This window comes from Macrobrachium rosenbergii, chromosome 46 (genome assembly GCF_040412425.1).
Source record: "Macrobrachium rosenbergii isolate ZJJX-2024 chromosome 46, ASM4041242v1, whole genome shotgun sequence".
Taxonomy (NCBI): Eukaryota; Metazoa; Arthropoda; class Malacostraca; order Decapoda; family Palaemonidae; genus Macrobrachium; species Macrobrachium rosenbergii.
The window spans coordinates 52,307,195-52,322,496 of record NC_089786.1 but is presented as its reverse complement, the minus strand read 5'-3'; the positions used below and the strand labels follow the sequence as shown (position 1 = coordinate 52,322,496).

At 32.4% G+C, this 15,302-nt stretch overlaps 1 protein-coding gene across 4 annotated transcripts in view; it reads right to left on the bottom strand.

Annotated features, from left to right (window-relative positions):
- LOC136830348 (beta-1,4-glucuronyltransferase 1-like) overlaps positions 1-15,302 on the bottom strand; it is a 156,468-nt gene that overhangs the window by 84,920 nt on the left and 56,246 nt on the right. The window contains exons 1-2 of one of the 4 annotated variants that reach the window (XM_067089814.1): positions 12,015-12,097; positions 3,204-3,242 (exon numbers count right to left, since the gene is read on the bottom strand). The exons of 1 other annotated variant lie outside the window; for it this stretch is intronic. In XM_067089814.1, the coding sequence (XP_066945915.1) occupies positions 3,204-3,242; positions 12,015-12,047 (72 nt within the window). In that variant the 5' untranslated portion in view covers positions 12,048-12,097. Of the gene's footprint in view, positions 1-3,203; positions 3,243-12,014; positions 12,100-15,302 lie in introns of those variants that run through there. 2 more of the 4 variants (XM_067089815.1, XM_067089816.1) reach the window with 2 other exon arrangements.

The window sequence follows — 15,302 nt, the reverse complement described above, 5'->3', positions numbered from 1 at the left end:
TTCCAGTACACAAGAACATCCGCGTGTTTATAAACGATATGCCAGAACTGGTGAAATGACCTTTTGCCTGTGGTGACGTCTCTGTGTGAAGTGTTTATGTGACCTTTTTTATGACTTAGTGCCACATGTCAGTCGTACCCAGCTGTAAAAAGGATGACGCAATAAGACTAGACATTCACGGCTTCCTCTGCTAATCTGACGTCGAGATGGGATATAGATAAGGAATGGGTGTGTGCAGAAAACATGTGTTGAGTCACGAAGATGGTTTTATTATTATTATTATTATTATTATTATTATTATTATTATTATTATTATTATTATTATTATGTGGACCCAAGTGAAGACAGCTTTAGTAAATGCAGATTTTTACAGACTACATATATATATATATATATATATATATATATATATATATATATGTATATATATATATATATATATATATATATATATATATATATATATATATATATATATATATAAACAGCACTTACTTAGAGAGAGAGAGAGATGGGGGTGGGGTGTTTGAGCATAAGTTGGAAAGATTCAGAGGTGAAAAGGAAGCTGAGAGAGAGAGAGAGAGAGAGAGAGAGAGAGAGAGAGAGAGAGAGGGACTCTGCCTCTCCCCAACCACCTCCCCGAAGACGCAATAACAGGCCAGAGACAGAGTCAGCATTCCTGAAGTAGCCAAAAGGGCTCCGGGAACCTTCCTCTTCTTCATCTTCTTCTTCTTCTTCTTCTTCTTTTTATCCAGAAGGTCTTCTTCTGACCTAAGGATTTTCTTCTCTAGGAATTTAAAAAAGGATAAACTTAAAGGATTCGGCGGCCGATCCTTTCACAGTCCTTTTGGGATCCTTCTGGGGCTCTCCCGTCAAAACAGGAGGCAAATCCCTCTCTCTCTCTCTCTCTCTCTCTCTCTCTCTCTCTCTCTCTCTCTCTCACACACAGCTTTTTTTTCACCTCTGAATCTCTCCAACTTATGTTCAAACCCTCTCTCTCTCTCTCTCTCTCTCTCTCCTTTACACTTAGATCACTTAGTTGTATATTCTCTCTCTCTCTCTCTCTCTCTCTCTCTCTCTCTCTCTCTCTCTCTCTCTCTCACACACATACAGCTTCTTTTTCACCTCTGAATCTTTCCAACTTACAGTGTGTTCAAAACTCTCTCTCTCTCTCTCTCTCTCTCTCTCTCTCTCTCTCTCTCTCTCTCTCTCTCTCTCTCTCTCCTTTACACTTAGATCACTTAGTTGTATATTCTTTCTCTCTCTCTCTCTCTCTCTCTCCTATACACTTAGATCACTTAGTTGTATATTCTCTCTCTCTCTTTCTCTCTCTCTCTCCTCGTGAATTTTCCGAAGGGGCGGCCTTTCCGAGAAAGGGGATATGAATTCTCACATCAACAATTATCGGGACTTCCTGAAAGTTGTCTCAACCTCTCCCATTTCAGTTCTCTGCAAAAATATTCCAGATACATTCGTCTCTCCTTTAGTTATTTGCTTTATTCTCGTATCTTTCTATTTTTATTCTGGGCGCTTTATGTATACTGTACGTCTACAGTTTCGTTGTTTAATCTTGTATGTATATATATGTATATATATATGTGTGTGTGTAAATATATGTGTATACACACGAATGTTTTACACATATCTATATGTCTGCACATATATTGTGAAATGTTTCATGCTTCACTGAATGCATGTGAAAATATCTACACCGGATGTCTAAACTCTGTGCAAAATAGGTATATTTCTCTCTCTCTCTCTCTCACACACACACACACACACACACACACACACACACACACACACACACACACCGTTTAGTGAATAGGAGCTTCAAAAACAAATAATAACGGCTGAATAAGGAGCTAAAGAAACAGGCGATAATTATCCGGCCCAGAGATCTCGTATTCAAACTAAGCGAAGAAGAAGAAGAAGAAGAAGAAGTTCGTGGGACCTCTGACAGGAAGGAGACGTGAAGGGAAGACTTGAGTTGGCTACTTTGGGTAAACTTTGTGATGCCCTGGAAGTGATCTCTCTCTCTCTCTCTCTCTCTCTCTCTCTCTCTCTCTCTCTTGCTATGCAAGTTCAGGTGCGTCCGCACTGTATTGAAACATGTCCTAAACTTGTCGGTAACTTATTGCCCACAAATCGTAAACATGTTACTTACAAGTCAACGACTTGTTGTTAGTTCTAAACCAGTGCTTCATCACGTGTCGACAACTTATCACGCACACATCACAAACATGTTGAATACAAGTCAGCAACTTGTTGTTAGCCCTAAATAGTGTTTCATCAAACATAAGCAACTTATTGCTGACTTATCACAAACACGTTGAATACAAGTCAGCCACTTTATTTGCTAGTTGTAACCTATTCTTAGCTTACAGTCGGTGACTTGTTTACAATTTGTTTGCGATATGTATGCAAACAGTTCCTGACATGTGTTTGTTACACGTTTCACTTGAAAGCAGACACAGCCTTAAATTATCGTTGCCTGACATATTATATATCTATATTCTATCTATCTATTTCTGTTAACTATAAAAATATCTTTGGAAAACAGCGATTATGAAATATAAGGAAATTGAAGTAGAATTAGAATCAGCATTAAGTGATTTTGAGGAATGTTAAATATGGAGCTTATAATTATAATGCCTATAGTAAAAGGACAGCACTTGTATATGCATATATACATATATAATATGTATACATATATATATATATATATATATATATATATATATATATATATATATATATATATATATATATATTATATGTTATATATTATTTATTAAATAAGAATATATATATATATATATATATATATATATATATATATATATATATATATATATATTACATAAAGCACAAAGCAGTATGCAGAATGCTATATTAACCATGCCTTCAGAATTTCTTACCTTCTTTTGTTTTCCCATTGTTTTTAAAAGCTGTGTATTAAGAGAGAAAAAGCAAGTGTATATATATATATGTATGTGTATATATATATACACTCTATATATTTTGTTTGGTCTTGCACCCAAGGCCTTGTAACTGCATGCAGGATATGAGTCTAGCGATTAGCATATGAATGTCTCAGATGCAGAAAACTTGAGAGAGAGAGAGAGAGAGAGAGAGAGAGAGAGAGAGAGAGAGAGAGAGAGAGAGAGAGAGAGAGAGAGAGAGAGGAATATCTTACTCACCCTCTTTGCCTGAGTCCGTAGACGGGTGGTCGCGTTCATCTGATAGTTGGGAAACGAATGGAAAAAAACAGCTTTTCAGAACCAACTTCACAATTTTTTTTTATTGATAATAAATTTTTTCTTATATACTATTTTTTTTTTAACTCCTATCTCTTGGGAAATTTTTTGAGAGATAGTGGTCGTCTGTCTCATCGGCTCTTAGGAGTTTGTTTGCAGTTTTGGGAATTCTCAAGGGGGTGATTAGTTTAATGATAGCTAGTTTAAATTTTTAGTTTGATTTTTCGTGTTTTCAAAGTCGAACTTTTTTTTTTATCGGTTTTGAATCATGGAAGGGTTTTTTTTTTAATTATTTTGTACTTTTTTTAATAGGTCTTTGTTTTGAAAGTGTGTATGTGTGTGTGTGTTTTCAAAATGATTTTTAATTAAGAATTAAACTGAAACTCTGACAATCCACGTGGCGTTTGAAACAACTCCTGTGTTTTGAAAATAACATTTTAAAAAAATAGTTTTAAATCGTGAAAAGAGGTATATTTTATTACTGACTTAATATTTTTAAATTTCTCTATCTTTTGAAAGTGAGTGTATGTGGTAAAAATAATTTTTTAATTCTGAATTACACTGAGCCTATGACAGTTCAGATTGACGTTTGAAAATCCTTGTTTTGAAAATGTCAACATTAAAAAAAAATAGTTTTGAATCTTAAAATAACGTGTATTTTATTATTAACTTTCTATTTTTTTTCAAAGTTCTGTGTGCTTTCAAAATAATTTTTAAAAATTTAGAATTACTTTGAATCTCTGACAGTTCAGATTGACGTTTGAAAATTCTTACGTTTTGAAAATATCAACATTTTTTAAAAAGTGTTTTTGTACATTAAACGACAGTGGGCCACAACGATGCTTGAAAAGCCAGGAGGAATATTTAACGAGTTTTTTTTTTTACATGTTTTGAGGCTGGCATCAAAAGATTCTATAAACTCTTTCTGTAAGAATTTATAGCTTAACTTTTTTAGAACAAAATTCTTGACAGATCATTGTATAAAAAAATATTGTCATTTTAAAATGACTAATTTATATGATAGACTTACAGTATATATGTTACGGGCAGATAGCGAAATGCACCTAGGGACATTTGATTCCCCCAGGGGCTAGTACTAAACACGGCGAAACAGTGTAGGTGAGTCACTGTTTCGCCGTGTTTAGTGCAATCCCCTGGGAGAATCAAATATATTTCGCCGTGTTTAATACTAGCCCCTGGGGGAATCAAATATATTTTGCCGTGTTTAATACTAGCCCCACTGGGGGATCAAATGTCCCTAAGTGCATTTGATTCCCCAGGGTCTAGTACTAAACACGGCGAAATACATTTGACCACTCAGGGGCTAGTACTAAACTCGGCGAAACAGCGTAGGTGAGTCACTGTTTCGCCGTGTTTAGTACCAGCCCCCGGGGGGGAATCGAATGTCCCCAAGTGCATTTCGCTACCTGCCTGAAATATCAGGCAGTTCGCGAAATGCCTGGTTTCGCTATCTGCCTGTTACACACATTGAATTGATAGGTATATATTCAATTCAGCTATTTGACATGTAAGTTGAAGTTATGCCTAACGGTTATATCACATATAAATAGCTGTATTGTGTATTTTTTTATTCTATTAACAAGAAGGGCATTTATAGCTTTCGTTATATCACAAATAGCATGAAGGTATGGCCTGAGGTTATATCCATGAATAGGAGATATGTTTCCCCAGATTTGAAAGTAAATTTCTAGGCATAAAGTTACGTGTTTTATCATCTGTTTATATCACATATAATTGAGGGTTATATCCTCATGCTATACTCACATAATGGAGATATTTGCTCCAGGGTTATATCACAAGGAAATGGAAGTTATATCATCAATTTATATCACATATAATGGAGAGATATAATCCCATTCTATATTCATATAATTGAGTTGCATATTCCAGGGTTATACCACGCATAAATGGAAGTTATATATCATATTATGTCACAAGTAAGGGAGAGGTATACCCTCTGATTATGTCGCGTAAATTGAACTTATATCTTCCTTTTAAAGCATATACAAATGGGTTATAAATCCTAAACAGATATTGCGTACAGGCGGGAATTGTATCTTCCATTTGTATAGCGTATAAATGGAAGTTATAACCATCCCCTTGATGCATATGAATATAAAATATATATTTATATATCCTCAGGATATATCGTTATGTAAATAATTGGTATATATCCTCTGTTACATCTTATACAAGGAGAGATATTATATCCCAGAGTTATATTACATATATGAAAGTATATCCTCAAGGTATGTAAGATATAACAAAGAGATATAGCGTAGATATACACTGCATACATATGTATAAATATACTCAATTTATATCCCATGAATATTTGTGGCATATAAGTATATCCCCAGGTTATAACACATAAATTACAGGCATATCTTGTAGGTAAATCGGCTATAAATGACATAGCATGGAATATAGAAGTGAGATATAACCTCAGATAACATCTAATATTAAAAGTATATATATCCTCAGGTTATATATCACTAATAATGAGACGAATATCCCTAAGTTATATCATTATATTGGATATATTTTCGTTAGATTCGAATGACTGAAAATTGTTAGCATAAAAGTATTATTAGAATAAGGGGCAAGATAATTTCCATGACGACAAACGGATATATATATATATATATATATATATATATATATATATATATATATATATATATATATATATATATATATACACATACATACACACACACATACACATAACCGTCGATTATCGTAAAAGCTTAATTCGTTAAGGACGATCGAAGACATAATATGTACGTTCCTTTGTGAACACTTAAGAATAATTCCGGCCATTAATATTTTAGGTGACACTCTACCAAAACATGTTGATAAGTTCCCTTTGAATTTTTTATTTTAAGTTCGTGGTAATTCGAATTCATTATGTTTGAGTATTGGAATTCGATAAATCAACATTATATATATATATATATATATATATATATATATATATATATATATATATATATATATATATATATATATATATATACAAACACACTCCTTCGTGTTTTTAGAAAGGTAACGTGACAGAGAGACCTCATCGATATTTGTCATAAATAAGGCATCGTGTTAACCCTGAACTCTCTCTCTCTCTCTCTCTCTCTCTCTCTCTCTCTCTCTCTCTCTCTCTCTGTCGATAGTTGGATGACATACAAAAAATTTATTCATTGATTTCCTCTCACCAACTTCACTCATAACTTCACTTTTTGTATCTCTTAAAACTTCACTTATTTTCTCTCTTCTCTTTCTTTACTTTCTTCGCTTTCACTTTCACTAATCTCTCGAATTCACTTTCACTTCACTTTCTAGCTAGTAGGTTCGTAATGCGTATGATAATAATTAGTTCTCATCCGCAACTAGGATTTTTTTTTTTTTTTTCTGTTCAAAAAATTGCTTTTTCGAAATGATCCATAAAATCCTTTCAAAAGTCGTGAAACTTAATGAAGCTTTTTCCGGAAAATCAGGAACTTTTCGTGAAACTTTGCCTTGGAATAACCAGTGTTTTTTTCTAAAAAAAAAAAAAAAAAAAAAAGCGGTTTTCGTATAAAAAAACAGTCAATTTTCGCGTAAGAAGACAGTCGGTTTTCGTGGAAAACCAGTTATTTTTCGTGAAAAAATAACCAAGCGTTTTTTTTTGGAAAATATTTTATTTAAGGTTAAAGTTAGTCATAATCGTACGTCTGGCAACGATATAGGACAGGCCACCACCGGCCCGTGGTTAAAGTTTCGTGGGCCGCGGCTCATACAGCATTATACCGAGACCGCCGAAAGGTAGATCTGTTGTCAGTGGCCTTGATTATTATATACGCTGTTCTCTCTCTCTCTCTCTCTCTCTCTCTCTCTCTCTCTCTCTCTCTCTCTCTCTCTCTCTCATATTATATATATATATATAATTTATATATATATATATATATATATATATATATATATATATATATATATATATATATATATATATATATATATATATATATATATATATATAAACGTCAGTGGGTTGTGTTTTGAAATTTTATTATATTAATTTGTTTATCATTTTGTTTATTTTGATATAATATTTATATGCATTCACTTTATTTATTTACTTAAATAAATAAAGACTCAAATACCAACTGGTACCTAATATATGACTTTACTTTTTTTTACTTTGGGAAAGGCCGACGGAAAGGCCATTTTATAAAGTTCTTATTAATCCTGGACATAAAGGAGTTAGTAAGTAGCAGAAATTATAAGGATAATAGCTATTATTATTATTATTATTATTATTATTATTATTATTATTATTATTATTATTATTAAGCAGTCATTCTAATAGAACATACCACAGAGGCTATTGCCTTAGAAAGCTTCGAAGGAGAGAGAGAGAGAGAGAGAGAGAGAGAGAGAGAGAGAGAGAGAGAGAGAGAGAGAGAGAGAGAGAGCGCCAAAGGCTACGCCAGGGAAGGCGAATATTTGAGCGGCACCAAACTTGTAAAACGACTATTGAAAGTTACTAAAAGTCGTTATGGTGACGACGGAGCCGAAGGCGGAAGACGTGAATAGAGAGAGAGAGAGAGAGAGAGAGAGAGAGAGAGAGAGAGAGAGAGAGAGAGAGAGAGAGGGGGAGAAAGCGTAGGCATACTGTAATGTCATCGCCTGCGCGCATATTTTGCAGAACTTTGTGGAGAAGTTTTAATTTCACTTAAATTGACGACATTAGATAGGCCTACATAGGCCTATGCCCCTAATCAGGTTAGGTCAGGTCACTAATACTTGTTTGGCTTTCTCCTCAAAATTTTCCTAAATTTTTTAGGCCTTTTTTCGGTCATTTTAATTTGTTTTTATATGCTAAGCTTCGTGTATATATAAATTATATATATATATATATATATATATATATATATATATATATATATATATATATATATATATATATATATATATATATATATATATATATATATATATATATATATATATATTGGGATGAGGTTGCTGGCTCCAAAATCCTTACATGCCATGACCTACCTCAGTAGACTGACAGCCAGGTACGGTTTCAGAAACTATAAAAAAGTTCTAAAAAAGAAATAAAATAAAAATATATGTTTCATGATCTGCAATTTGAACAGAAATTTTTGGGGAATATTAAGAAGATTTTTGTAGCAATGCATCTTTTCGAAAAAGCTATTATTATTATTATTATTATTATTATTATTATTATTATTATTATTATTATTATTATTATTATTATTATTATTATTATTATTATTATTTCAAGCTTTCAAAGAGTATGATGGTGTTCATTTTAAAGTTAAAAGAGATGTAGGCCTATAGAGAAAAAAAAATTTATATATATATTATATATATAGTATACATATTAATAAATAAATAAAAGACCCCTTGAATTGATAAGTTCGACAGCATAGCAGTAAATGTGCCTCACTGTCAAACTTCTCAGTTCCAGAGGTCCTTAATTCCTCACACTATTGGACTGTGGAACAGTCTCCCTGAGGGTGCAACATTTTTGGGAGTTTTGCCCTCTTTTTGATTCTGATTTCAGTTTAACGTTTACTGATATATTCTTATAACCTGGCTTTAGAATTAATCATTATTTACCATTTTTTTTATATATTTATTTGTAATTTATCTTTTCGATTCAGATTACAAATACCGGAAGTTCAAGACAAGGTGAAATGCATTACCACCCTAAAAAAAATTCCCGTTTGTATTGTAATGATTTATTTTTATTTTTATCTCTTTGTTTATTAATTTTTTTCTAATAAGTGATCTCTTCTTTCCGTATTTCCTATAGGCATATACTTTCTTTAAGTGCTTTCAAAGGAACACTGTAATAGTCTTTGGAAGCTTGAATTTTATGTCAGTGGCCCGTTCGGTGGGCTTGTTCCATATGAATAGGGTTCGTCTTCTGAATAATAATAATAATAATAATAATAATAATAATAATAATAATAATAATAATAATAATAATAATAATAATTTGAAAAAGTATTATTATTATTATTATTATTATTATTATTATTATTATTATTATTATTATTATTATTATTATTATATTACTCTGAATGCGAAAACACCTACAAGGAACAAGCCATTAATTTGAACAAGTAAAGCAGAAATTATATATATATATATATATATATATATATATATATATATATATATATATATATATATATATATATATATATATATTCCACATCATAAAAACAAATTACTGCAATATCTACACGGGGTATCCTGAAAAGTCATGGTTACAAAATCGTCATATATAACGCAACGAGGCTTCATTTTTTTTCTTCATTTTTTTTTTTTTTTTATCTCGGAACGCATCCTGTAAATAATTTGTCATGGGGAAAACCTTTTTGATCTTTTTTGAGTTTTAATTCGCGTTTGAATATTAGTTTGCATAGGGGTCTTTGTGTGTACGTAGGCCTATGGGACCCGTTGCAATACTTAGGCCTAGGACTTGGTGAAAGTTTTATCAAGTTATTTCATTTTTTTAGGAAAAATATGGACATTGTAAATAATTTTGTCATGGGAAAACCTTTTTTGATTATTTTGTTTGAATAATAGTTTCTATAGGAGTCTTTGTGTGTACGTAGGCCTATGGGACCCGTTGCAATACTTAGGCCTAGGACTTGGTGAAAGTTATATCAAGTTATTTCATTTTTTTAGGAAAAATATGGACCATGTAAATAATTTTATCATGGGGAAAGCTTTTTTGATCATTTTTTTAGTTTTAATTTACGTTTGAATATTAATTTACATAGGAGTCTTTGTGTGTACATAGGCCTATAGGACCGGGTGCGGTACTTAGGCCTAGGACTTGGTGAAAGTTTTATCAAGTTATTTCATTTTTTTAGGAAAAATATGGAAAATGCAAATAATTTTATCATGGGGAAAGCTTTTTTGACGATTTTTTTTAAAGGTAAGTTTAGATATTGGTCTTCAGTGGTGTATGTATATAGGTGTACGTAGGCCTAGGACCTGGTTACAGTTACGCAAAGGGATTTATTTGCAATTAAGAAAGAATTTGGATGAAATTCAAAGATTTAAATTGTTTTAGTGAAAAGTAATTAATTGGATTGAATTAAATATAGAATTTAGGCCAAGCACTGGGACCTATGAGGTCATTCAGCGCTGAAATGGAAATTGAGAGTAGGAGGTTTGAAAGGCGTAACAGGAGGAAAACTTCAAAGCAGTTTCACTATGAATCAATTGTGAGGAGAGGGTGGAAAGTAAGAGGGAAGAAAAAGAATATGAAAGGAGGTACAGTAAAAGGAACGAAAGGGGTTCCAGCTAGGTGCCGAAGGCACGCTGCAAAGAACCTTAAGTAATGCCTACAGTGCACCGCCTGAGGTGCACTGACGGCGCTACCTCCCCACGGGGAGTAATCATTAAGAACTAGTTGGCGTGTTTTGTTAAAACACCTGTATTTTCAAAAACACAGAAATATTGACTGCATGTTCCGTAGGCCTAAGACCTGCTTTTCCAAACTATAGCACAGCTATAGACATATCACAACAAAAAGTATATGTGGTCAATAGGCCTATCTTCTCCCGATTTCAAGATTGCCAAGCAAAATTTGGTAACAAAATCCTATAGAATTGAAGTCTGTACTTGCTATAGGCCTAAGACCTACCTTCCAAAATATATAGCACAATAGGCGTATCAGACAAATATGAAAGTAAAATCTGCGGTCATAGTCATAAGTAATTTTCCATAGGCCTATCTTCGTACGATCGTAAGATTGCTAAGAAAAACTGGATAAAAAATCATTTTGAACCCTTTCCAAATTAGAGCACAAATTTGAAATTAAAATATGCATATTTTAGCCACGGGTAACTTTCAATAGGCCTATCTTCTCCCTATTGCAGGATTGCCAAGTAAAAGTGGGTAACAAAATCTTATAGAATTAAAGTCACGTGTATTAAAAAAAAATTGTTTATAGGCCTTTCTCCCAGCGATTGCAAGATTGCCGAAGAAAACTTGGTTACAAAATTTTATAGGTATAAAGTCACATGCTTATAAAAAATTGTCTTAGGCCTATCTGAACAAAATCTTATAGAATTAAAGTCACATAAAAAACATTCTCTTAGGACTATTTCAACAAAATCTTATAGAATTAAAGTCACTTATAAAAAAAACATTGTCTGAGGCTTGTCTGAACAAAATCTTATACTATTAAAACCACATAAAAAACATTGTCTTAGGACTATCTTAGCAAAATCTTATAGAATTAAAATCACTTAAAAAACATTGTCTGAGGCCTATCTGAACAAAATCTTATAGAATCAAAGTTACACAGAAAAAAATTGTCTGAGGCCTATCTGAACAAAATCTTATAGAAGTAGTCACCTAAAAAAAACATTGTCTGAGGCTTGTCTGAACAAAATCTCACAGAATTAAACTCACATAAAAAACACTGTCTCATAAAATTAAAGTCACTCATATAAAAAAAAATTGTCAGAGGCCTACCTGAACAAAATCTTATAGAAGTAGTCACCTAAAAAAAACATTGTCTGAGGCTTGTCTGAACAAAATCTCACAGAATTAAACTCACGTAAAAAAAACAGTCTCATAAAATTAAAGTCACTCATATAAAAAAAAATTGTCTGAGGCCTATCTGAACAAGATCTTATAGAATTAAAGCCACGCTTGTATGAATGAAAAAAAAAGAACACACAATGACTGCAGGCCTACCTCCCAGCGATTGCAACAGAGCACAATGAACATGCCAACCGCAGCCACTCGCTCACTCGGCCGCGGTCAGCGAAGAACTGTCATTCTCGCTGCCGGAGCGCCAAGAATGAATCTCTCTCTCTCTCTCTCTCTCTCTCTCTCTCTCTCTCTCTCTCTCTCTCTCTCTCAGCCAATCACTGCTATGGCGGAGGAGGAAGAGGAAGAGTGTTGGCGGTTACTAGTACGAACCTCGTGTTGTCGAGGCTTCTTATTGTGACCCGTGACCTGTGGTTTGTGATCTTGACCTGTGACCTGTTACTCGTGACCCCTGACCTTTTACTCGTGACCCGTGGAGGTCATTTGCATATACAATGGCGATCACATGATTGCGAGTTGCTGAGTGACTCAGGTTAATTATCTTCCTTGCCGACTCATTCGAGTCGTTTTGTGGGGAATTGTGGGAATGTGGATATCGTTGAAAGTCAATGTCTCTTCCCTCATCCTCCACCCACCCCACATTTTCCCACTCCCACCCCCCACACCCACCACCCACTACCCACAGCCTATCCAAAGAAATATTTTACTTTATGTTCTGAAACTTATAATGAAAAAATATACACAATTTCTCTCTCTCTCTCTCTCTCTCTCTCTCTCTCTCTCTGTTACAATAGAGTTTTTTTGTGGAGAGCAATTCTAGATGTTCTTTCCAATAATAATAATAATAATAATAATAATAATAATAATAATAATAATAATCACCATTACTTTTACTTGTATTTGTCCCTAGTAATATCTTTACTGATATTATTATTATTATTATTGTTATTATTATTATTATTATTATTATTATTATTATTATTATTATTATTATTATTATTATTATTATTATTATTTAGAAATAGATCTTATTTCTGTTATATAATATATATATATATATATATATATATATATATATAATATATACATATATATATATATATATATATATATATATATATATATATATATATAGTCATTATTTTTCTGTGTAAATAAATATATAGTAATTTTCGCATAAAGTTTATGATAATTGTTATTGTAACGAAATGCTTTAAAATTATTTATTGTTATTATTATTATTATTGTTATTATTATTATTATTATTATTATTATTATTATTATTATTATTAAGTATTATTATTAAATAATAATTATTATTATTGGACACATACCTATGAAAAATTCCCCTCTTCATTTTAACATATAATACATAAGATATATAAAATCATTTATGTTTTTACACTGAGGAAAAAATTTTTATCCACCAATAGAAAAAAATAAAATCGGTATCCGTGACTGAGAACCATTACAAAACTTTAGGAGGCAAGAGAATTTTTTTTTCCCCAAACAATAAATGAGAAACATTACACCAAATGGCAGTAAAATAATCTAGGCTTCAGATCAGTGGAGAGAGAGAGAGAGAGAGAGAGAGAGAGAGAGAGAGAGAGAGAGAGAGAGAGAGATCTCTCTCTTGAGACGTAATTAGGGCAGATATGTGAAGAGTCTACCTGAGTTTTGTCTCTTATTTTTATTATTATTATTATTATTATTATTATTATTATTATTATTATTATTATTATTATTATTATGATAAGATAAGTTATAATATTAACCGTCATGTGTATAATTGTGTTATTAGTAATAATAAGAATAATTTATTGGCATCATAATTAGGCATGATGATAATTACTCTTGTCGTTGTCATCGTCCTAATAATAATAATAATAATAATAATAATAATAATAATAATAATAATAATAATAAAAACAATAATAATAATAATAATAATAATTCTATTGTCTTTATCATCACTTGAATAATAATAATAATAATAATAATAATAATAACAATAATAATAATAATAATAATAATAATAATAATAATAATAATAATAATAATAATAATAATAATAATACAACCTAGATCTTCAACCTATGGGAATACCCTCCCCATTAGACGCGACACAGGACCCTGTTTTTCTGCAGAGCGAAGCCCTTTTTAAATATTTCTCCACGTCCCTCAGGGGGAAGGAGGAGGAGAGGACTCGACGAAGGGAATCCGTGCCCCTGGGGGTTTGGGAAGGGGTAAGGGCGTTGGGGGGGCCCTAATAAATTAAAAACAGGAGGCCCGAAATCGATACCATACGGGGGAATCTCCTTTTGAAATATTGGGTATGTCTCTTGGGGTTTTGTATATTTTCGCCTTCGTCAGGAGAACCTGCGTCAGGCGCTGGCGAAGGGAGGAGGAAGGAGGGAGAAGGTAGGAAGATGGGTGAGGAAGAATTAGGAAGAGGAGGAGGAGGAGGAATTAAAGTGAGGAGAAGATAGAGGGAAGTTCGAGAAGTTGGACAGCTGAGCACATGAGTCATGAAACTGGACTTATAATACCCATTCTCCCACATTTAAATGAAGTCACGCAGTGAAGTCAGAGGGAATATGACTGAAGTCACTAAGTGAAGTCAAAGAGTTCAAAATGAAGTCTCTCATTAAAGTCTAAGTGGATATACTTTATATTGTAGTGAAGTCAAAGAAGTTAAAGAAGAAAATGAAGTCAATGACGTCAGAGACGAAAATAAAATCAGAGAAGAAAAAAATGAAGTCATTGAGTGAAGTAAAAAAATGAAAATGGAGTCATTGAGTGAGGTAAACGCAGAACATGAAGTCAGAGAAGAAAATGAAGTCAGTGATGAGGTCAGAGAAGAAAATGAAGTCCGTGAAGAAAATGAAGTCAATTTTGAAGTTAGGGAAGGAAATGAAGTCAATTTTGAAGTCAGGGAAGAAAATGAAGTGAATTTTGAAGTCAGAGAAGAAAATAAAGTCAATGATGAAGTCAGAGAGGAAAATGAAGTCACTGAATGAATTTAAAGAAGAAAATGAATTCAATGATGGAGTCAGAGAAGAAAATGAAGTCAATGATGAAGTCAGAGAGGAAAATGAAGTCAATGAAGAAACTGAAGTCAGTGAATATCGTCAGAAAACAAAGTGAAGTCCCTAAATGAAGTTAAAGAAGAAAACGAAGTCACTGTATGAAGTTAGAGAAGAAAATGAAGTCACCGAATGAAGTCACTAAATGAAGCCAGTGACAAAAAGTGAAAACTAAGTCACTAATTGAAGTCAAAAGAGGAAAGACTTCAATTCTCTTAATCCCCCTAATCCAAACGAAGTCATAGAATGAAGTCAGAGAAGAAAACGAAGTCACTCATTGAAGTCAAAGAATAAAAAAGAAGTCACGAATTGAAGTCAGTAGAGCAAAAAACACTTCAGTACCCAG